Source organism: Danio rerio, chromosome 3, assembly GCF_052040795.2.
Source record: "Danio rerio strain M-AB ecotype USA chromosome 3, GRCz13ab, whole genome shotgun sequence".
Lineage (NCBI taxonomy): Eukaryota > Metazoa > Chordata > Actinopteri > Cypriniformes > Danionidae > Danio > Danio rerio.
The window spans coordinates 8734779-8758649 of record NC_141023.1 but is presented as its reverse complement, the minus strand read 5'-3'; the positions used below and the strand labels follow the sequence as shown (position 1 = coordinate 8758649).

The following is a 23871-nucleotide window of genomic DNA, read 5'->3' as shown; positions in this document are numbered from 1 at the left end:
AACAGTCAGTGATCTAATATGTATTAATTAGATTATGACCTTTACTATGTCGTCAGGAGTGCAGTGGCTGGTACTTTAATCAATGGCTGGTATATAAATGCTTCTGTCGTGTTTGGTGGGGTCAGACAAATTGCTTGTCGCTGGAATCTTGCCGCGTCTAGTTAGGACACTGAAAGTTGTTTACAGGGGCGGACTGACCATCTGGCAATTCTGGCAAATGCCAGAAGGGCCGGACCATTCTTTAAATGTGGGCCGGTCAGCTATTTTTTTAATTTATTTTTTTTGTTATATGTATTGTTTTACATGCAGGCAGCTTTTATCTCTTTCAAGATATGAGTATTATGATGATGATGATGATGATGATGATAATGATGATACTAGTAATAATAATAATAAATGTTAAGCATTGGCCCAATCGACAATGATCGGCTGGTTTCTAGATGGGCTGACCCAATTAGAGGTTACGCAGACATAATCAAAATCTGGCAAGAATGTCAAATAAACAGTACGTGCAACACAAGCTAATTGTCAGAGATGGACCGTAAAAAAGGTGGTGCCGAAAAGCTCAGAGAAAGCAAAAAAAAATGTCTTTCAAATCAGACGCTGCCAAATGCATAAAATTAACTGAAACAGTGTCGAAATGACACAGCGCAGGGGTGCAAGAAGGTCGTTTTTTTGAGCCTCGGCTGAGTTGGTTTGGTGTTTCTGTGTGGAGTTTGCATGTTCTCGTGGGTTTCCTCCTGGTTTCCCTGACAAGTCCAAACACATGTGCTATAGGTGAATTTGGTAGGCTTAATTGTCCGTAGTGCATGTAGATGTGTGTGTGTTTGTGTGTGTGTGTGTGTGTGTGTGTGTGGGGGGGGGGGGGGGGGGGGGGGGTTGTCAACAAGTTGTTTTTGTTCCAGTCACATACATTAAATGTTTAAATATCTATGAAATATGGTAGTGCTTATATTATTTTACCATCTGTACACCAATATAAGTAGTAAATGTGCGTGTCTGTGTATCAGGCTGTGTCGATGTGGTAATGTGGCTACAGTGCCAGGGCTGATTTTTGGTCCCAGTCCACCCCTGGTTGTTTAACAGAGAGAAGATTTTTACAACGCCTTAATTATTAACCCCCTGTTAAATTACGGGTCATTTTTGACCCGGGCATCATTTTAACAGCAGAAAAAAAAAATATCTTGAAATTTTTGTTTGTTTTACTTAGTCTAAAATGACCACAAAATTAATCGTTTTCTGTAGTCATTTTTGATGAAGGCTGTAAACATTTAGGGTATAACAGTTGTCATTTGGGTCAATTTGGACCTGCCAGCTATAAAACCCACAAAAAACTACTCACACACACACACACACACACACACACACACACACACACACACACACACACACACTCATTAACAATCTGCTCCAAACTTTATAAATACTGTCTAGCTTGATGTTATACACTTATGCAGGCTTTTAACATATACTCTTTACTATAGTCAAAAACCGAGTGTTGCCTATACTGATTAAACGCTGATGCAATACTGCACACTGATGAGGGAAAACCTAGACATTCAAAGAGTGTGTGATGAAGAGGAGGTTGTTTCTTTATGCTACCAGTGGCGTAGCGCAAACTGCGTGGGCCCACCCACAAGGGTTAAGGCGGGACCCCTCACTGCATATACAGTTGAAGTCAGAATTATTAGCCCCCCTGAATTATTAGGCCCCTTGTGTATTTTTTCCCCATTTTCTGTTTAACGGAGAGCAGATTTTTTCAACACATTTCTAAACATTACCGTTTTATTAACTCATTTCTAATAACTGATTTATTTTATCTTTGCCATGATGACAGTAAAAACATTTGACTAGATATTTTTCAAGACACTTCTATACAGCTTAAAGTGACATTTAAAGGCTTAACTGGGTTAATTAGGTTAAATGGGCACGATAGGGTAATTATTGTTTAATGATGGTTTGTTAAAATGGTGTTTAAAAAGTCAAAAATATCTTTAAAAATGTCCATTCTGGACATTCTGGTCCAATGTCCTTTCTTAAAGCATTTTTCTGTACAAAGTTCCCAAAGTAAAATGCCCGACTGAAAGGCTGTCGGACTCATTGTGGTAAAACGACTTGATTAAGTGAATCAAAATGAATCTACACTGGCATGATGGGTGATTTTGCCATTAACAGCAAAAACCTTTTAAAATTGCCTAAGCTACTGTTTTATTTTTGGTTATACAGTCAATAATAAGACATTACTCATGAATATGTTACTTTTATTAAGGCTAACAGTTTGTGTTTTGGCCGCTGAACGCAAGTGGTTTTGAATGCAATTCATTTCACCTAAAATGTTATTTGTTGTTCTTGTTTATTTTGCAGAAAACTGGCCGACAAAATAATTAAGTGAAAAGCAAGGTTTATTCAGAGAAATTTTAAAAAACACATCTGAAGTAATGTTTTTTTTTTTTCAACCATAAGGTTATGTTTATTAGCAGAACGTTGTTTGGCAACAGGCACACATATTCAAATGCAGTGGGGAAAGTATGAGACACTATACATGCTGTAATTCTGGCTGCGTTGTTAAAGGTAGAAATAATCAGAACTCTTTTGTGTTTTGTAGTTTTAACAATGTTTGAAATAAATATACATACATTTCGTAAACAAAATCAGGTATTAAATTACCAAATAAATAAACTGTCAAAATAACATCTTGAGTATATTTTTAATGTATGAATTATTAAAGTGAAACGGATGGGAGGTTATGGATTGTTAGTATTCTTTTTGATCATAAAATCAAACTGAACAATTAATGATCGGTTGACACCAGTTTTTAACAACCTTGATTTTTGGGGGGGGCCCCCGCATCACTGCAGTGCATGACCTGCATGCCTGTCCGCTACGCCACTGCATGCAACATAGATTTGAGGATTGAAATTAATTTTAGCTGCTTTATTTTAGAGGTTTAGTGAAGGCACGTCATTTTTGATCTAAAGAGTGAACGGTGTATACAGAATTCAAAGACAACAGAAGGTATTAAAAAAAAAACTAAATAAAGTTGCATTTCTTCAGCCAAATAAAAAGAAATAAGACTTTCTCCAGAGGAAATATGAAATACTTTGAAAATTTCCTTCTCTGTTAAACATCATTTGGGAAATATTTGTAAAAGTAATTAATTCATGTATTAATTTCGCTTTCAGCTATAAATAGCTGCTCTGCATGGCGTTTGGACAGCGTGTCTGTTAGGTAAATGCAAGATAAGAAGTAGGGCTATTGCGGATTTCAGCTTAACCCTTGCTGCAGTGCACACAGAGAGACGGAGGCTTTTAAAAGTCACATGCATGCATGAACATTTCGACTATTTTTGTGAAACAAAAACAAATGTACTGAAGGTCTTAAACCCAGCAATCTCTTCCTGCTATTAATGGTCTGGTACTGCAGTTAGAGGAAGTCAAAAGCGCTAAATGAAAAAGGGGAATTACGCTAAGACGTTAAAAGGAAAGCTGATCCTTCTCTTCCTCCTCGTAATCTTACATGACGTCTTCTCAACCGCTCCTGTCTATGAATAATATCAGGCCCGTAGCCAGGGGGGAGGGTGTGTGTGTGTGTGTGTGGGGTTCCGGGTGGTTCCACCGTCAAAGGTCCAGAATTTGTCTCTTACATGAGCTCATTTGTCCTATTTTGAATGCTAAGCCATCATAAATTATTAAAAATAACCCATCAAAGGCTTTATGACCAAGTGGAATCTGACGTAAGTGAAGTCATGGTTCACTGATCTATACTGCATTTTACAATAAACTTTTATTCTAAATCGTGGACCTTTCTCTTGAAAGAAAAAATATGACCAAAAAAAGGTGTGATGCACCAAAAGTGGACCATAATAAAGTTTATAATAATAATAATAATTTGCCTATTGTTGTTTTCCATAAGTTTTCAAATGTACAGTTTTTTTTATATGAAAGAGGCTAGAACAGGGGTTTTAAAGTGTGAGGCGTGCCTCCCCTGGGGGCGCCAGAGCATGTCAGGGGAGGCGCGGGAAAAATATTATATAAAAAAATATATAATTATTAAGTTTAATTATTATATGTATTTTTTAATTATTTTTAAACGTTTTAATTAAACAAAGCTAAAATAAATAATACGTCAAAAATAAGAAAACCTTTTTTACCCAGAAGGCCATAGCTGTGAATTCGCTTCTGTTTGGCAAGCCCACCAATACAGGTATATGCCTGCTAATCATGCTGCTAATACAATGGATCGGTTTCTGGGACCCCCCCGATTCAAAGCCTTCAAGTTCAACCCAAAAGACGACCATATGATCAGTATTTGAGTTTAGGATTTACGTGGACAGGATCAGCTGATGAACCACGACCTTTATGTGTGGTTTGTCAAGATATTTTGGCTAATGACAGCATGAGACCCGCTAAACTTCGGCGACACCTTGAAACCAAGCATGATGAGGTAGCAGGAAAACCTCCAGAATTTTGTGTGTGCGTGTTTGGGAGGAGGGAAGCGCCAATGGATAAGTTGTGTCAAAAGGGAGGCCCACTGTCTTAGACTTTGAAAAACCCTGGGCTAGAAAAATCGACAAGCTCTACATTATTATTATTATTATTTGGTACAACTTTGTACAATTTTTTTTTTTCTGAGAATGTAACCTCATAATTAATCCACTTTTTGAGAAAAAACACCCCTTTCACCAGGCTGGCTGAATATTAACGCATTATGGCAATACAGATCGAGCTTTGTGAATTCCAATACAAAATGAAATGCTTTAAAAGCATCAAGTGCACCTAATAATAGTCAGGTTTAGAACAGGCATTTAAATGGAACTAAATGGAATGCTTAATTAGAACACCGTAGAATGATTAGAACACCACATCTGGATGATGTCATCTGAATTAGTTTAGTGACCGTTCTTTGATCCACAGACATCAGGGTGTGAATTACAGGGGGGTTTGGTGGAGATTGACTTCCCTAATTAATGCTTGATCCCCCCTAAATGGAGAAAGGATGCCAAAACAACATGGATGACGGGTAAACCCTCTTAGTACTGAGTAATGGTTAAATCCGATCTGTATATTTCATAATAAAATTATTATTTAATATGTGTAAATATACATTTGACCACCCCTAACTGTCCATTGTCAACGCAAAATCTTGCCAGTCAGTATATGCAGGAAAATATTCATTCAACAGACTGAAACCGGCAGTTTTAGAGCACGGATAATCATGGTAAGCGTTCACAAGACATCTTTCTAGTAAAACAGATGTTTGTTTCAACATATTGTAATAACTGCTGTACGTGGGCAACTGGAGCTAATATAACCTACCTAAACTGTTTAAATAATAATCTAAAACGGCTAGCAGGGTGCTAGCATTTAGGGCGCATAACTTTGCTTTCTAGTGTGTTAGCGAGAAGAACACTCATGTCACATACACTGCTCGACCCTAAGTGTCTCTGTTAGCAATCTGGCAGAAAAAGTAGGTAGGAGACAACACTGTCGGTTGTCCTTTTTATTTTAAGCTTTAAACATGAACGATATCCTACAAAGGACCATACCACAGGGATGCTTTCTTTACACACCACCCTCGTTAATGGTAATGACCAGTATTTTATTGACCTTATTCTAAAATGCGGAAGTGCGCCTGTTTTTGCGATTGTCTTAGAACTTCCGATTCAGTCGCCTATGGGAGAAATGACTAGGAATAATAAACGGCAGAAAATGGCCAAACTACTTGCTCAACAAACAAATGTTTGCATGACTACACAGACCAAGTAGCATAATATAATAAGAAAATATTAAATTGCAACATCAAGCAGCGTAACGAGCAGTTGTTAACGTCAAAAAATGAATGGAAGTGAATGTGACCGGAAGTCGCGAGATAAAAAGATTCAAATCGCAGCGCCCGCTCGACAGCTGAGAATAAGGTGAATAAACCAAAGAAATATTGGGCTTAAAACACAGATGCTAATTTAAACATAAACAAATATAAAGTTTATAACAAAACAACCCATGTATTTAACTAATAACACAAAAAATAACTGTTTCCCATGATGCACCTGGCTATAGTGCTGTGGGCCAGATCATTACATCAAAGCCTAAAAGTAAAATTGGTTTGTATTTTGAGCTAGTAACCTCTGAAATAGCTAATCAGAGGATACTGTAGGTCAGGATACACTAAATATCCCTCAAAATGCTGAAAACTTGAATACGTTTAAATAATAAATGAGATATTATTTAAATAAATGCATTTTATTTATTGAAGCATGTATTTTCAGACCAGCGCAACAGTAATTTTCACGTCATTTTCAATTTTTTTTTTGTTTATTCTTGACAATCTGCATTTTTATAATAATATTATTAGCAGTATTATTTATTATATGTATATTTATATTTGTTTGAATAAAAACAGGTTTAGATTTGTGCTCCTGTCGGGTTTCGGAGACAGCTACATGACCATATGGGGCATAAGAACAGGACGTGTGTTTGGATATAACTCAGTTGTTTGACGACACTTCATTATTAATGTTCATTTATTCGCTTGCTGGAAATTAGAGCTGAATTTAGAAATAGTTTCGAAACAAATCTTTGTACTTAACAAACGAAATAAAATACAGTGCATCCATAAAGTACTCACAGTGCTTCACTTTTTCCACAGCTGTTTGTTACAGCCTTATTCCAAAAATGGATTAAATGAATTTATGTCCTCACAATTCTACACACAATACCCCATAATGACGATGTGAATTTTAAATTGTTGCAAATTGATTAAAAATAAGGTCAGAATACACTAAATATCCCACAAAGCACTGAAAACTTGAATATGTTTAACTAATAAATGAGATTTTATTTAAATAAATACATTCATTTTATTCACTGAAGCATGTATTACACAAACTAACATTACCGAACAAGTTACCAACCAACGTATCATGTTTCGCACGCTGACAGACACTGCTCTGTGGGAAACAATGTTAGTTAATCTATATGAGGTAGATAAGTTATCAATGTTTATCGAATTTTGCAAGTGTTCATCTGCCAGAAACAGCATATCAGTGTTTCTCATTTCAACATAAACGACACATGGAGTTTTTATGTCTTGCTCATTCAGCTAGAATGCAGAACAACATTCAAGTTAATTCAATTAGTGCTTGGTATCTTATGCATCTCTTTCCTCTTTCACAGTCATGCTTTTGGTAGCATGGCTGACGCACATTCCTAAAGATTTAAAGGGAAAGTCCACTCAAAAACTAAATATTACTTGCTAATTCAAAATTCATTCATTCATCCTTTCCATACATTTTCTACGGCTTTTCCGGGGCCGGTTCATGGGGGAAGCTGTCTTAAGAGAGTACCCCAGACTTCCCTCTCCCCAGACACTTCCTCCAGCTCCCCCGGCGGGATCCCGAGGCATTCCCAAGCCAGCCGAGAGACATAGTCTCTCCAGCGTGTCCTGGGTCTTCCCTGATGGGACATGCCTGGAACACCTCCCTAAGGTAGGCGTCCAGGGGGCATCCGAAGCAGATGCCCAAGCCACCTGAGCTGACTTCTCTCGATGTGGAGGAGAAGCGGCTGTGCTCTGAGCTCCTCCCGGGAGACAGAGCTCCTAGGGTGCGCCCTGCCACCCTGCAAAGGAAAGTCATTTTGGCCGCTTGTATTTGAGATCTTGTACTTTGGGTCATGACCCAAAGCTCATGAACATAGGTGAGAGTAGAAACGTAGACGAGAGCTTTGCCTTTCGGATCAGCTCCTTCTTTACCACAACGGACCAGTACATTGACCACATTACTGCTGCCGCTGCACCGATCCGCCTGTCAATCTCACGTTACATCCATTCCCTCACTCGTGAGCAAAACCCCAAGATACTTGAAAGGGGGGGGCAACACAGTGGCTCAGTGGTTAGCAGTGTTGCTTCACAGCAAGAAGGTTGCTGAGTCCCGACTGGGCCAGTTGGCATTTCTATGTGGAGTTTGTGTTCTCCCCATGTTGATGTGGGTTTCCCTTTGGGTGCTCTGGTTTCCCCCACAGCCCAAACACATGCGCTATAGGTGAATTGAATAAACTAAATTAGCTGTAGTGTGAATGAGTATGTATGGGTGTTTCCCAGTACTGGGTTGCAGCTGGAAGGGCATCCGCTGTGTAAAACAGATACTGGAATAGTTGGTGGTTCATTTTTCTGTGGTGACCCCTGACAAATAATGGGGCTAAGCCGAAGGAAAATGAATGATCTCAAAGAGAGTCCATAGATCACCACACACTAAAGGAATTAGTTGATTTTACTTTTAAAAAAGTTGAAATTAAGTACATGTGCAATTAAGTTAAACTAGATTCTTAAAGTTTGCGGACAAACTTTAAGGCTGGCTTGTGAACACCTGATGGTAATAGTTTATTTAGTTTTAAACAGTTTTAAAAAGTATGAAAAAATAGATAGATAGATAGATAGATAGATAGATAGATAGATAGATAGATAGATAGATAGATAGATAGATAGATAGATAGATAGATAGATAGATAGATAGATAGATAGATAGATAGATTATGTTACTAGCATGATTCTAGCATAAGTTAGCATGTTAGTAGCATGATTCTAGTATGAATTAGCGTGTTACTAGCATGAATTAGCATGTTATTAGCATGATTCTAGTATGAATTAGCATGTTACTAGCATGATTCTAGCATGAATTAGCATGTTACTAGCATGATTCTAGCATGAATTAGCATGTTACTAGCATGATTCTAGCATGAATTAGCATGTTACTAGTATGATTCTACCATGAATTAGCATGTTACTAGCATGATTCTAGCATGAATTAGCATGTTATTAGCATGATTCTAGCATGAATTAGCATGTTACTAGCATGATAGATAGATAGATAGATAGATAGATAGATAGATAGATAGATAGATAGATAGATAGATAGATAGATAGATAGATAGATAGATAGATAGATAGATAGATAGATAGATATCACACTGCAGCATGACAATATCAATCTGAACCTCTATAATCGAAGTCTATGGGACCGTTGCTAGGGTGCCGTATGTGGTTGATAGGGGTGTGGCTAGAAAGTTAAAAGCTTATTAGTTATTGGTAGTTTGGTAGTCTGAGTTAAATGAGCCCAGTTAGAAGTCTGTGCGACAGTCTGATGCAGAGTTATGGGCTCACAAAGTTTGACCGAATGTAAAGTCAAAGAGAGTCTTTTGAATGGAAGTCTATGGGACAGTTTCTAGGGTCCCAAAAGTGGTTGCTAGGGTGTGGCCAGAAAGTTAAAAGCTCATCAGTTATTGGCAGTTAGGTAGTCTTGAGTTAAATGAGCCCAGTTAGAAGTCTGTAGGACAGTCTGATGCAGAGTTATGAGCTCACAAAGTTTGGTCCAATGTTAAGTCAATGGGATTTTTCCGACGGTCCCGCAACGTTTTTTGGAAAACCGAAAGTCGTATCAGTCGGAAAAGATATAGCAACCTGAGTCAGACCAGTTTGGAGGTCTGGTGTGAGTTTGGTGGTCATAGCTTGAAAGCTCTAGGAGGAGATGCGTTTAATTTTTAGTTTAATTTAAGAAAAATGGGATAACAATAGTCTTAGTTGCTACACAAGCCAGCCTAATTAAGTTAGGCCAACTTAACGGTTCCAATTTGCTTTTTTTTTTTTGATTAATGTCAGCTTTTAACGTTGATAGTTCACTCAAAAATGTATATTCTGTAATCATTTACTTGGATTTTACTTGTTTCAAACCTTTATGAGTTTCTTTATTCTGTTGAACACAAATGAAGATACTTTAGATATTGTTGTAGTAGTATTAGTTGTAGCAGACGCTGTAGTAGCATCAGTAGTAGTAGTTGCCGAAGTAGTATCAGTATTAATAGAAATTGTAGTAGTAGGAGTTGTGGTTGTGGCTGTAATAGCAGAAGTACACTGTAAAAATGCTACAGTACAAATCCGTAACCTGGTTAACGGTATGTTTTCTTAATATATACAGCGAATAACCGTAAATTGACTTTCCTAGAATTCCCTGCATGGCACATCACTTTTTATGCACTTGGTTGACATTAATATGGATCTTTTTAGTTGTTTTCTCATCAGTTATGTACATTAGAGATTTATGTTACATCTAATGTTGATAAACAATGTTTATTTCATGACTTTAATTTTATGCGTGTTACCATACTGGTGTTTAGTAGCTGTGTGAATCACACTGAGCACCTTCTATATGCTGATACTCTTTTCTGCTTGTGGGAAAAGTTGATTGTGATGAGCATTGGCTCATTATGTACTTTCCTCATCACCACCTTCTTCATGTGGGTGTGCTAACGTGTCTAACTGTGAAACAAAAGATGTGTAAATGTTAATCATTCAAAATACAGACATATTACCTCTATAAATTAATAAAATACGGTAATTTACCGTAAAAATTAAAAATTGCTTTTACGGTTTGTACCATGTTTTTAACGGTAAAGTACTGGCAACCACAGCTGCCGTTTTTAATGGAAATTTTTACGGATTTATTTTTTACAGTGTAGTTGTAGTATTAGTAACTTTCAGTAGTAGTAGTTGGTGTAGCACTTGTGATTTATTATTGTTGTTGTCAGTTATTATTACTATTTTTTTTCTTTCTTTTTACTGTCATTATTATCATCATACATTACTCGCATCACTGTTACTTCTTGCCACTGACAGGTTTCTTTCTGTCTGTTTCATTTATATCTGTGATATTTGCTTCATTTATTGACTGTTATTGTCCCTTATGTATGTACTAACCTGTCCACCAAGTTACCTTCACACACACATGCACAAACACACATTCACACACACAAACACACACACACACACACACGCACAAACACACACACACACACACACACACACACACACACACACACACACACACACACACACACACAGACGTTTGTTTTTGTGAAAAGTGGGGACATCACATAGGTTTCCATTCATTTTATGCAGCCTAAACCGTGTATTATATTGCCCTCACCCCACCCCACCCCTAAACCCAACCATCACAGGAGACTGTGTGCAGCTTTACTCTCTGATTAAACTCATCCTATTGGATTTATAAGCATTTTGAGAAATGAGGACATCACCAATGTCCTCATATTTCACCTCCTTTTTGTAATACCTGTGTCATACCCATGTCATTATACAGATTTGTGTCCTGATATGTCACAAAAACACGTACACACACACACACACACGCACGCATGCACCTACCAGTACCTGATTATTGTCGTTGTTTTGTTTTGTTGTTTTCGTTGATGTTTCTTTGTATTTGTATGATCCCAATTTATGTACCTTTTTGCATATTCTAATAATAAAAAAAAGAAGATACTTTGAAGAATGCTGAAAACCATTTATTCCATAGTATTCATTTTTGCTACTTTGGAAGCTTGCAGCTTTATCCTCTTAAAATATTGTCTTCTGTGTTAAAAAGAAGAAAGAAATGCATAAGGCGAGGCAGTGGCTCAGTAGGTAGTGCTGTCGCCTCACAGCAAGAAGGTCGCTGGTTCGAACCTCGGCTCAGTTGGCGTTTCTGTGTGGAGTTTGCATGTTCTCCCTGCCTTCGCATGGGTTTCCTCCGGGTGCTCCGGTTTCCCCCACAGTCCAAAGACATGTGGTACAGGTGAATTGGGTAGGCTAAATTGTCCGTAGTGTATGAGTGTATGTGTGATTGTGTGTGTGGATGTTTCCCAGAGATGGGTTGCGGCTGGAAGGGCATCTGCTGCGTAAAAACTTGCTGGATAAGTTGGTGGTTCATCCCGCTGTGGTGACCCCAGATTAATAAAGGGACTAAGCCGACAAGAAAATGAATGAATGAATGAAGAAACGCATAAAGCTTTGGAAACACTTGAGTGTGAGTAAATGGTGAGCAAATTAAAATTTTAGAGTGATTTATCCCTTTTAAATCAGTGGGTTTACTCACCTTTTAAGTTAAATAATTAATTGCTTTTAAAGTGTATTAACAAATAGTTTTTTGACCACATTATACATGCATAATACAATGTAATATTTTGCAATCAAATGAACCAAAAAAAGAGGTGGGTAATGTTTTTTAAACAGCTCATCAACCGATATAGGCCTATTGCACACCTTGGGCCCTATCATACACCCGGCGCAATGTGGCGCAAGGCGCGGCGCGGCGCAATACTCTTTTGCTACTTTTAGCTCGGCGCAAGGGTCATTTTGAGGTGTTGCGCCAGGCTGTTTAAATAGCAAAAGCATTTGCGCTCAAATGTGCGCCCATAGGCGTTCTGGTCTAAAAAAGCAGGCGTGTTTTGGCGCGTTGCTGTTTTGAGAAACTGTAAATAATCTGATCTTTAGACCAGAACAAAGTCGGTCTATTGTCAGGCGCAAAGTGCGCCTCGCTTACACACTACAAACAAGATGCAGAGCAATACGCAAATATCTTTACATATGAAAACTATATAATATCTAAAGGATATATATATATATATATATATATATATATATATATATATATATATATATATATATATATATATATATATATATATATATATATATATATATAATAAGGATATATACAGGATATAAATATAAATGATTAAAATATTACAAAACATTAATTTCTAGCCTACATGAAGATTTAAAAACTGCCTTACTTTCTTCATCTCGGGAGGCTTTTTCAGTTGATTCAATTTGCTTTTGTATGATGTTTGTATTATTAGCAGTATTATTTATTATATCTATATTTATATTTGTTTTATTAAAAAAAAAGCTTAGATTTATCCACCTGTCAGGTTTCAGACCATATGGGGCACAGCATGTGTTTTAATATATAACTCAGGTTTTTGACCACACTTTGTTATTATTGTTCATTTATTCGTTTGCTAGAAATTAGAACTGAATTTAGAAACAGTTTTGAAACAAATATTTGCGCTTAACAAACAAAATTAATTATTTATAGGCTAATTGATGTCTGTGCGTAAAGGTTTCCCTGTCCACGAGAGCGAAAGTGAACTTACTTTACGTCAAAATGCGCTTATGGCGTGACGCAGCTGGCTCTTAAAAGGAATGGGAAATGAGGCTCCAATTGGTTTATTCTCAAAACACACCTAAAACTTAAGAAAATAATCTCAACCATTTGTTCTGACACGCCCTGAAAGCGTTTGCGCCCTGCGTTTTGCGCTCTGCGCATGGACCGTCAAAATAGAGCCCCTTGTCACCAGTACAGGTCTGGAGGGACTCTATGAAGTAAAATTACCCCCGGATGGTTTCTGCTTGCAGTGCGTTCCCAAAGGTAACGAGTTCTCATTACTCTTTTATAGACTGTAAGAGTAGGAACCGCAGTGACATGACAAAAGAGCCACCTGAGAGGAGAAAGTTAAAATAATATCCTCTAGAGCTGGACCGGGTACAAACACACCTGTCAGACTGCACGTCTTCAACCCAAACACCCACAATCCTCTCTGTCTCGCTCCTCACAGCAGGTTTTTAGGATCGTCCTCTCTTAAACATGCTCTCTTGGTGTTATAAACCTGCGTTTGGATTCGCGCTTTCTTGTCAGCGTCCACTTCACAATGCGATTTCTTAAAACAAGACAATATGTTTTGCTTATCTAGAAATTGGTTCTTGATTTAAGAAGTTTAGATATTTGGACTAGAAACATGATCAAAAATGCAAGTAAGAAATACGTTATTTGCAGTGTAGTCAGGTATTGTGATGAAGCTTTGACTTTTTTATGTGTATTTATTTGCTCATTAAATGCATTAAAACTACCAATATAAATACTAGTAATAGGGCTTTTATTATAATGAAAGTATAGTTATATTTTTCCATCCTTTGGAGCAGTGATTACATTTATTGTTGTACTATAAATTCCACGGTTAAGATTACTCTACAATAATGGTTGATTTGGGGTTACCATGCTTTAAATACAACAGCCATGCTTTTTTATTTATTATTCATTCATTCATTCATTTTCCTTCGGCTTAGTCTCTATTTTTGAAGTCGCCACAGAGGTATGAACCGCTAACTATTCCAGCATATTTTTTCCTTCCAGCCGCAACCCAGTACTGGGAAACACCCACACACACACCCACACACACACACACATACACTATGGCCAATTTAGTTTATTTCATTCACCTATTGGGAAACCGGAGCACCCAAAGGAAACCCACACCAACACGAGGAGAACATGCAAACTCCACACAAAAATGCCAACTGGCCCAGCTGGGACTCAGCGACCCTCTTTCTGTGAGACGACAGTGCTAATCTTTGAGGCACCGTGCCACCCAATTCCAATCCAATCAATCAAATTAAAAAAGCCACCCCCTTTTATTTATTATGATGATGATTATTATTAATTATTATTATTAATTATTATTAATATTATTAACAGTAGTAGTACTAGTAAACTGTAAAAAAAAAATAACCATAAATTAGCAGTTTTCCTTATTTTGTGATTAATGTTTTATTTTTATATATTTTTTTCAACAACTTTTAACCCATAAAAGTTCAGAAAAGTGACTTTTATTAACATTTTTAATAGTGATGTCTGGTTTGGTGTTGCATATTACAATACAAAAACCTTGTAATAAACTGCCAGCACATTTTTCGTTATTTTACAGACTCAATTCTCTATACCAGGGGTGCTCAATCCTGTTCCTGGAGATCTACTTTCCTGCAGATTTCAGTTGCTACCCATATCATAGCCATATATATATGTTGTACATAATAAACAATATTGTGTACTATTTCAGAAATAAGTGTTTAACTAATTATTTTTACTTACTTAATTTGAGTTCCAAAACTGCACAGATGTTAAAATGATTGTTAAGATTTAATAATGACTGAAATGGGACACCCTAAACTGTCCACAGTCTAATGGCGATAATAGCATGGATGGTCTCTATTGCCATATTTGTGAAAAACAGTAGGTGGCGATAATGCTCCTAAGGAGTTAGTCGTCGTTAAACAAGAAAAAAAATCGAAGACTGATCGGTCATTAAGCATATATGGTTTGCATAGATCGTGTGTGCTAGATTGTGTGTTTGCCTGAAACGTGTGTGGGTCTGCGGGTCCGCAGCTGGATATATCTCTTTAGCGGTAGGGAGTTAAAAGTGTAAAACCGGAAGCTTTGCAGTTCGCACATTCAATTTTTAAAGCCGTTAAAGAGCGGTAAAGTCATTGTGGCGAAAATGAAACTAAAAGCAGTCTGATTTTGATCAGGTAAGTGCTTGTTTTAAGTGCTCTTCATGTTATAGTAAAAGCGCCGTCTTCTGTTATCAATGTTAAATATTGACTCTATGCTACGAGTCACTCAACCTTTGAAACAGGCGACGTGTCTAAACATCCACGGATTGTCTTATTATGATATCTAATCACCTCAGCGCTGAGTTGTCTATTATTTTTATGATGCTACACTTGGATAAATGACAGCATGTGTTATTGTTGGAAGAAAGCCATGTGTAATACAAACCTGTGAGTGCAAAAATACTGCAAAATATCCCAACGTTACTAAAGTAATGGCCACAATACCATGTACACATACGATTATTAGAGAAATATTTTTTCCAATGAAGTAAAACAGCAACATTGCAAAATATTAATATAATTTAAAGTGTTTTTAATATACTTGAATAAACTGTGGTCCTGTGATTTGAAGCTGAATTTTCAGTAGCATTATACTTCAGAAATCAAAATAATATTTGGGTCATTAAGAAGCATTTATGATTATAATTATTTTCATCATCATTATTATTATTATTATTATTATAAATTTTAAAATTGCACATTTTCACAATCATGATGAATAGAAAATCCTAATTTATTTGAAACTGGAGTTATTTGTTAATTTACATAATGTGTTCACTGTCAGCTGCTGTTAATGTTTAATCTGTGAATAAAAACTGTGATCTTTCACCAAAATAAAAGTTTATTTGTGTATTTATGTAAATATTTTGTATATATATATATATATATATATATATATATATATATATATATATATATATATATATATATATATATATATATATTTAAGGTGTACCTAATAAAGTGGCCAATGTGTATGTATGTATGTATATATATATATATATATATATATGTATGTATATATATATATATATGTATGTATATATATATATATATATATATATATATATATATATATATATATATATATATATATATATATATATATATACATATACATATATATATATATATATATACATATATATATATATATATATATATATACATATATATATATATATATATACATACACATTGGCCACTTTATTAGGTACACCTTACTAGTGCCATGTTGGACTCACTTTTGCCTTCAGAACTGCCTTAATCCTTTGTGGCATAGATTCAACAAGGCACTGGAAATATTCCTCAGAGATTTTGCTCCATATTGACTTGATAGCATTACTGCAGATTTGTCGGCTGCACATCCATGATGCAAATCTCCCATTCCACCACATCCCAAAGGTGCTCAATAAGATTGAGATCTGGTGACTGTGGGGGCCATTTGAATACAGTAAACTCATTGTCATGTTCAAGAAACTAGTCTGAGATGATTCACGCTTTATAACATGGCGCATTATCCTGCTGGAAGCAGCCATCAGAAGATGTGTACACTGTGGTCATAAAGGGATGGACATGGTCAGCAGCAATACTCAGGTAGGCTGTGGCGTTGACACGATGCTCAATTGGTACTAATGAGCCCAAAGTGTGCCAAGAAAATATCCCCCACACCATTACACCACCACTAGCCTGATCCATTGATATTTGGCAGGATGGATCAGTGCTTTCATGTTGTTGATGCCAAATGCTGACCCTACCATCTGAATTTCACTGCAGAAATAGAGACTCATCAGACCAGGCAACGCTTTTCCAATCTTCTATTGTCCAATTTTGGTGAGCCTGTGTGAATTGTAGCCTCAGTTTCCTGTTCTTAGCTGACAGGAGTGGCACCCGGTGTGGTCTTCTGCTGAAGCCCATCTGCGTCAAGGTTGGACGTGTTGTGTGTTCAGAGATGCTCTTCTGCAGACATCAGTTGTGACAAGTGGTTATTTGAGTTACTGTTGCCATCACCTGGAACCATTCTGGCCATTCCCCGCTGACCTCTGCTATCTTCATCTGGCACAGAACTGCCGCTGACTGGATATTTTTTTTATTTTTCGGACCATTGTCTGTGAACTCTAGAGATTGTTGTGCGTGAAAATCCCATTAGATCAGCAGTTTCTGAAATACTCCGACCAGCCCATCTAGCACCAACAACCATGCCACGCTCAAAGTCGCTTAAATCACCTTTCTTCCTCATTCTGATGCTCGGTTTGAACTGCAGCAGATCGTCTTGACCATGTCTACATGCTTAAATGCATTGAGTTTCTGCCATGTGATTAGCTGAATAGAAATTTGCAATAAGAAGCTGTTGGACAGTTGCACCTAATAAAGTGGCCGGTGAGTGTATATATGTATATAAGGTTCCATCTGTGTTTGATATTGAGCTTCAAAGTTTTTGCATTCCATAGAGCAAACAGTATGTGTGTAACATTAAAAAAAAAAGTCTTAAAATGCAAACAATAAAAAAAAATCCCATGTTGTAAATAAGTTGTCCTTTAATAAGAATTTGTCAGTAACTCAATTTTGACAAAAATGTCAGATTTACTGCCCCCAGTAAATACTGCCCCCACCAGTGCCGATATACAGCCATATCGCACTGCTACGAGTGTGATATTGCGTTTATACAACAGTTTGTCGGCATAATTGTATACACGCACACACACACACAAACACACATTTGTTTGAACTCCAGTTCAATTATTCGGGTGGAAAAGATACTTAGGGCTGTTGTAGCCGGTTATTATTATTGTTGTTGTTGTTTATTATTAATATCTGACTTATAAATTTGACTTATTTTATTACTTAACAATCATGAATTATTCAAAGCTTCAGTCAGTTAATACTGATACTATCACAGTTGGTGTCTTCGTTGTGTTTTGTGCCATTTGTTGTGTCATCTGTTGTGTTCCATGTGCTTTCTGTTATTGCCATGTGATTCCTTTGTTCTGTTCTCCCGCCATTTCTTAATGATTAGTAGTTCCACCTGTGTCGCACCGCAGTATTCAGTTTAGTCATTTAGTCTTGTCCATTTATACCCATGAGTGCGTTTAGTTCAGGGGTGTCAAACTCTTCTTGGAGGGCTGCAGCCCTGCAGAGTTTAGTTACAGCTCTGCTTCAACACACCTATCTGTGGGTATCAAACAATCCTGAAGCACTCAATTAGTTTGATGCGTTTAATTAGGGTTGGAACTAAACTGTGCAGAGCTGTGGCCCTCCAGGAGTTTGATACATGTGGTTTAGTTTTTCTATTAAAATGCTTTGATATAAAATGCATCAATATAAATGTGGTGGATTTACAGGTTTATATAAAATCTTGTGGCTTTATAGCAGAAGTAATTAAATATAATCAGCAGACAAAATACGGCTTGTTTAAATGTAAAAAAAACTGAAGTGTAAAAATAGCTAGTAAGACATAACATGACATAGAGCTCAGCGTCAGCTAATGGGCTCAAGACCTCTCAATAAAAGCTTTTATGCAAGAAACTCAAACCCTCTTATTAGTACAGACATGAATGTGTCTGTAAAATCTATAAAACTTTGACGTGTTTTATGTAAAATTACAGTTTATCCTTCTAATGGCCTTAGCAGGGTTGTTGCTGATTGGTCATAATCCACAGGCCAATGAGGTCAGTGTGTGCGACCGGTCAACTCAGAATAGATACAGTTTGTTGGCTTAAACCCGTTTATAAGCCCATCACCGGCACCTTGGAAACTTCCCGGAAACATCTCCACCTATGTATTGCTCAGGAACGGCTCATTTATAGCTCTCCAGACATTCATGATGGGGTGTGTTATGTCATAGGCTAGGGTTAGAATGTTTGTACAGTGGTTTTAATGTTTAAAAGTCTAAAAATACAACCAGAAACTAATAATAATGACAAAAAAATGAATAAAATAAATAAATAAATAAAATAAATAACTGCTGTTTCTGAATGTTCTCTGCAGATTAAATAATACAAAAAGCTTTTTTCTATCAACGTTTCATTTCATATTTTTTGCAAATATATCGGGATGTTAATGCTTTAAAATGTTTTATGAACATTCTAAAATGTATAATAACATTTTTACATTTTAAATAGAACATTTTTTTAGATAAATGACATGCTAAAAATGTTTTATGAACGGCATACAACAATGATGCGTGAATAATTAATTCATTTATCAATTATTTTTGTGCTACAATTTTGTGAATAGTCTTAAATATCAGATAACTTTGATGCTGTTATTGTCCCTTTAGAACGGGAAAAATCTATTTATGTTCCTTTGAGAGGACGAAAAATTCTGTTAAGGTTAATTTCAGAGAACAAACATTCCATTAATTTTATTTTAAGGAAACAAAGATTCTGTTAATGTTACTTTAAAGAACAAATATTCTAATAACACAATTTTTAAAAACAAACATTCTATTAACATCATTTTTTAAAGGGCAAACATTCTATTAACTTTGTTTTAAAAACAAACATTCTATTGATGTTACTTGAAAAGAACAATCTATTGAAGTAACTTTTAGAGAACAAACAGTGTATTCACGATACCTTTAAAAAAACATTATATTAACATTACTTTAAAAGAACAAACATTCCATTAATGCTATACTTTTGTATTAATGCTACTTTTAAAAACAAACATTGTAATATCGTTAACCTAAAAGAATAAATATTTCATTAATGTGAATTTTAAAGAACAAACATTCTATTGTTACTTTTAGACAGCAAACATTTCATTAATGTTATTTTAAAGAACAAACATTCTATTAACGATACTTTTAAAACATAATTTTTTAATGTTACTTTTGAAAAACAAACATTCTATTAACGTTATTTTTAAAAACACATTCTACTAACGTTACTACATAATTCTATTAATTTTACTTTTAAAAAACAAATATTCTGATAATGTTAATTTTAAAGAAAAAATGTTCTGTTAATGTTACTTTTAAAGAACAAACATTCTATCATGGTTACTTTAAAAACACAATTTTATTAGCTTTACTTTAAAAGAACAAACATATAAGTGTTACTTTTAAAAGCAAATAATCTATTATGAAACTTTCAAAGAACAAACATTCTATAAACTATTTTTAACAAACAAATATTCTATTAACTTCACATAAAAAAACAAACATTCCTTTATTATTACTTTTAAAGAACAAACATTCTATTAATGTAACTTTTAAATAATAAACATTCCATTATTGTTACTTTGATCGAAAAAGACATTATTTTAATGTTACTTTTAAAAACAAATATTCTAATAACATTAGTTTTAAAGAATAAATATAATGTTACTTTTAACAAACATTCTATTAACGTTACTTTTAAAGAACAAACATTTTATTATTGTTACTTTTAAACAATTCTATTAGCGTTACTTTAAAAGATGTAAGTGTTACTTTTAAAAGCAAACAATCTATTTAAGAAACTTTCAAAGAACAAACATTCTATAAACTATTTTTAACTAACAAATATTCTATTAAATTTACATGAAAAAAACATTCTATTTGCTTTACTTAAAAAACAGGCATTATATTAATGTTACTTTTAAATAACAAACTTTAAAGTTACTTTAAAAAACAGATTACATTAGTGTCACAAAAACTGATTATATTAACGTTATATTTTAAAAGAACAGACATTCTATTAATGCTTTTTTTAGAGAACAAACAGTCTATTAAAGTAACTTTGAGAGAACAATTATTCTGATGTTACTTTTAGAGAACAAACATTATATCAACGTTACTTTGAGAAAACAAACATTCCATTAATGTAACTTTGAAATAATAAACATTCCATTATTGTTACTTTGATCGAAAAAGACATTCTTTTAATGTTACTTTTAAAAACAAATATTCTAATAACATTAGTTTTACTCAATTAAAGAATAAATGTAATGTTACTTTTAACAAACATTTTATTAACGTTACTTTTAAAGAACAAACGTTCTATTATTGTTACTTTTAAACATAATTCTATTAGCATTACTTTTAGAGAACAGATAATCTATTAAAGTTAGTTTTAGAGAACAAACATTCTAATGTTACCTTTAAAGAATAAAAAAATCTACTAACGTTACTTTAAAAAAACAAGCGTTCTATTAACGTTACTTAAAAAACCTTCATTAACTTGCGAACGGTGCGGGGCGGTGTGACGCCGCTTCGCTCCTCAGCTCGCCTCCATGTGGAGGGCTTTTTATGTCCGCTTAGCTCGCAGCGTTACGTCGGCGGAGCGTAGACCCGGAGGGAGAAGGAGCCGGCCACGGCGACGACCGGGATCGAGTCCGGGGAAGAGCGGTTTTAGAAATCAGGTAATATGAAAAACAGAATCCAAAAAAATTAAAGCGAACGAGTTTGGACGGGGCGAGATCCGAAAACGCGGTCAAAATTGGAAAAGGGCTTTTTTTTGGACGGCTTTTGCAAATCGTCGCTTGGGTTTAGGAAAAGAGGAGGAGGGCGGCTGGGTCGGCCGATTGGCTCTACAGCGGCCTCCGGCTGCTTTTCACGCAAGAACAAGCGTGCACGCTCCCGAGAGGCGTCCGAGACGCGAAAAAGCGCACAGAGCGGCCTCTCGCGGATTCGCAAAAACAAAAACTGCTCGAATGCGTACCTCCCGAGACGCATTTTGCAGTCTCCAGAAACGTCCACAGGGCTACTTTTCCACAATGAGCCCGGGTTGCTTTTAAAGAGCAAACATTCCAATAACGTTAGTTTTAAAGAACAAACAATCCATTAACGCTACTTATAAAGAACAATTTATTAACGTTACTTTTAAAGAACAAGCATTCCATTAACGTTAGTTTTAAAGAAAAAACAATCCATTAACGTTACTTTTAAAGAACAAACATTCCGCTAACGGTACTTTTAAAGAACAAACAATCCATTAACGTTAATTTAAAAAAAAACTAAAATTCTATTAACGTTACTTCAAAAAAAAAAAAGCATTCTAATAACGTTATACTTTTAAAGAACAAACATTCCATTAAAGAATAAATATAACATTACTTTTAACAAACATTCTATTAACATTACTTTTAAAGAACAAACAATCCATTAACGTTTTTTTTTTAAGTACAAACAATTTATGTTACTTTTAAAGAACAAACAATCCAATAGTGCCACAGTCCACAGTGAGAGAACAAATTCTCCCAAGCAAAATGTTCCCTCTTTGCAAATCTGAACCCAGTGTGAGACACTACTGAGATCTGTTCTGAAACCACAGAGTTCCTCATCCCAGACTACCAAAACAAATATCAGTCTGTCATAAAGCAATGTCAATTCTGACAAGAAGGAACAACAGAAACAATAAAAATAGGTTTACTCACCGTTTCTTTAGATAATCCAATCCAAGCATGGTTTAGTCTCGCAAAGAAAGTTCTGAATAATTAAAAAAGACTATGTTCACAAAAATATAAATGAGAGATACAGTATGTTCGCATATGTACAGTACAGTGGATAGATAAAAAAAGAATGATTGTCTGTGGTTGGGCCTCTGTTATCAGTCCCGTCAGACCAAAGTACTCTTTTTCTCTGTGCCTGGAGGATCGTAAGAGGTCACCATCTTGTTCTGGTCCCAGCGGGCATTGGCGGGCGAGTTCTGCATGACCACCAGCCGGATGGGCGCCGGGTTGACGTTGGGCACGGGGTCAGGTGCATACTCCTTGGTGGGATCTTTTCCCTGGCAGTCGTAGAGGATGCAGGAGATGAGGAAGACGAGGAGGAGGATGACATAGCTGGCGATCAGGATGATGAGGTTGAGGGTGACCGGGTCGATCTCCACATCGTCCGCGATGAAGCTCATGGTGGCGCCGATGATGATGGTGAGACCTGCAGGACGGAGACTGAGCGTAAGCTGTAACTCTGAACAGACAGACCTGTCAGGGATTAGCTCACTAAATCTCTCATTCTGTCTCTCTCTCTCTCTCTCTCTCTCTCTCTCTCTCTCTCTCTTACAGTAAAATGCAATATTGCCTAAGCTTGAATTTGTGAAGACATATACCAACAATGGAAAGCTCTAAATACTCAAGACGGGGCAGCACAGTGGCTCATTGGTTAGCACTGTCGCCTTACAGCAAGAAGGTCGCTGGTTTGACCCTGGGCTGGGTCAGTTAGCATTTCTGTGTGGAGTTTGCATATTCTCCCTGTGTTTGTGTGGGTTTCCTCCGGGTGCTCCAGTTTCCCCCGCAGTCCAAAGACGTGGTATAGGTGAATTTGATTAACTAACTTGGCCATAGAGTATCAGTGTGAATGTGTGTATGGGTGTTTTCCAGTACAGGGGTGCAGCTGGAAAGGCATCCGCTGCGTAAAACATATGCTGGAGTAGTTTGTGCTTCATTAGGCTGTGGTGACCTCTGAAATAGTGACTAAGCTGAAGTAAAATGAATGAACTAAAGACATGACATCTGCTATCATGGGCTCTATTTTAACGATCTAGTCGCAAAGTCTAAAGCACATGATGTTCAAAGTAGTGTCGTCACAGATGTTTTCAAACTGAATGACTATCTGGGCTAGCCTTCTGTCGCTGCAAGATAGATCGGCGATAGGGGCTTTCACACTGCATGACTTTACAATAGAAAGAATCGCCGACAACTTCGTCTCAGTCCACAAACTACGTCTCACAACCAAACACATGCAAGAAGTGACATAAAAAACTAAGTATATCTTTTGTTATTAACAATCCTACATATTGAGAAGCCTTCAGTGGGGTAGAAAATGTACTTATTTTGCTTACCTGGGTTTTGAAGGGATTTAGCAATTTCTCTCAAACCTTTTTTTAACCCAGT

The 23871-nt window shown here is 36.1% G+C and overlaps 1 protein-coding gene across 2 annotated transcripts in view; it reads right to left on the bottom strand.

Annotated features, from left to right (window-relative positions):
• mmd (monocyte to macrophage differentiation-associated) overlaps window positions 1-23081 on the bottom strand; it is a 57316-nt gene extending 34235 nt beyond the window's left edge. Inside the window, exon 1 of one of the 2 annotated variants that reach the window (XR_015479992.1) lies at window positions 22414-23081. Coding sequence is in view for 1 of the 2 variants with exons in the window: in NM_001423757.2 (NP_001410686.1) it covers window positions 22414-22442 (29 nt within the window). In the remaining variant the exon portion in view is untranslated. 2 annotated transcript variants of the gene reach the window in all.
• Between the last annotated feature and the right edge of the window lie 790 nt (window positions 23082-23871).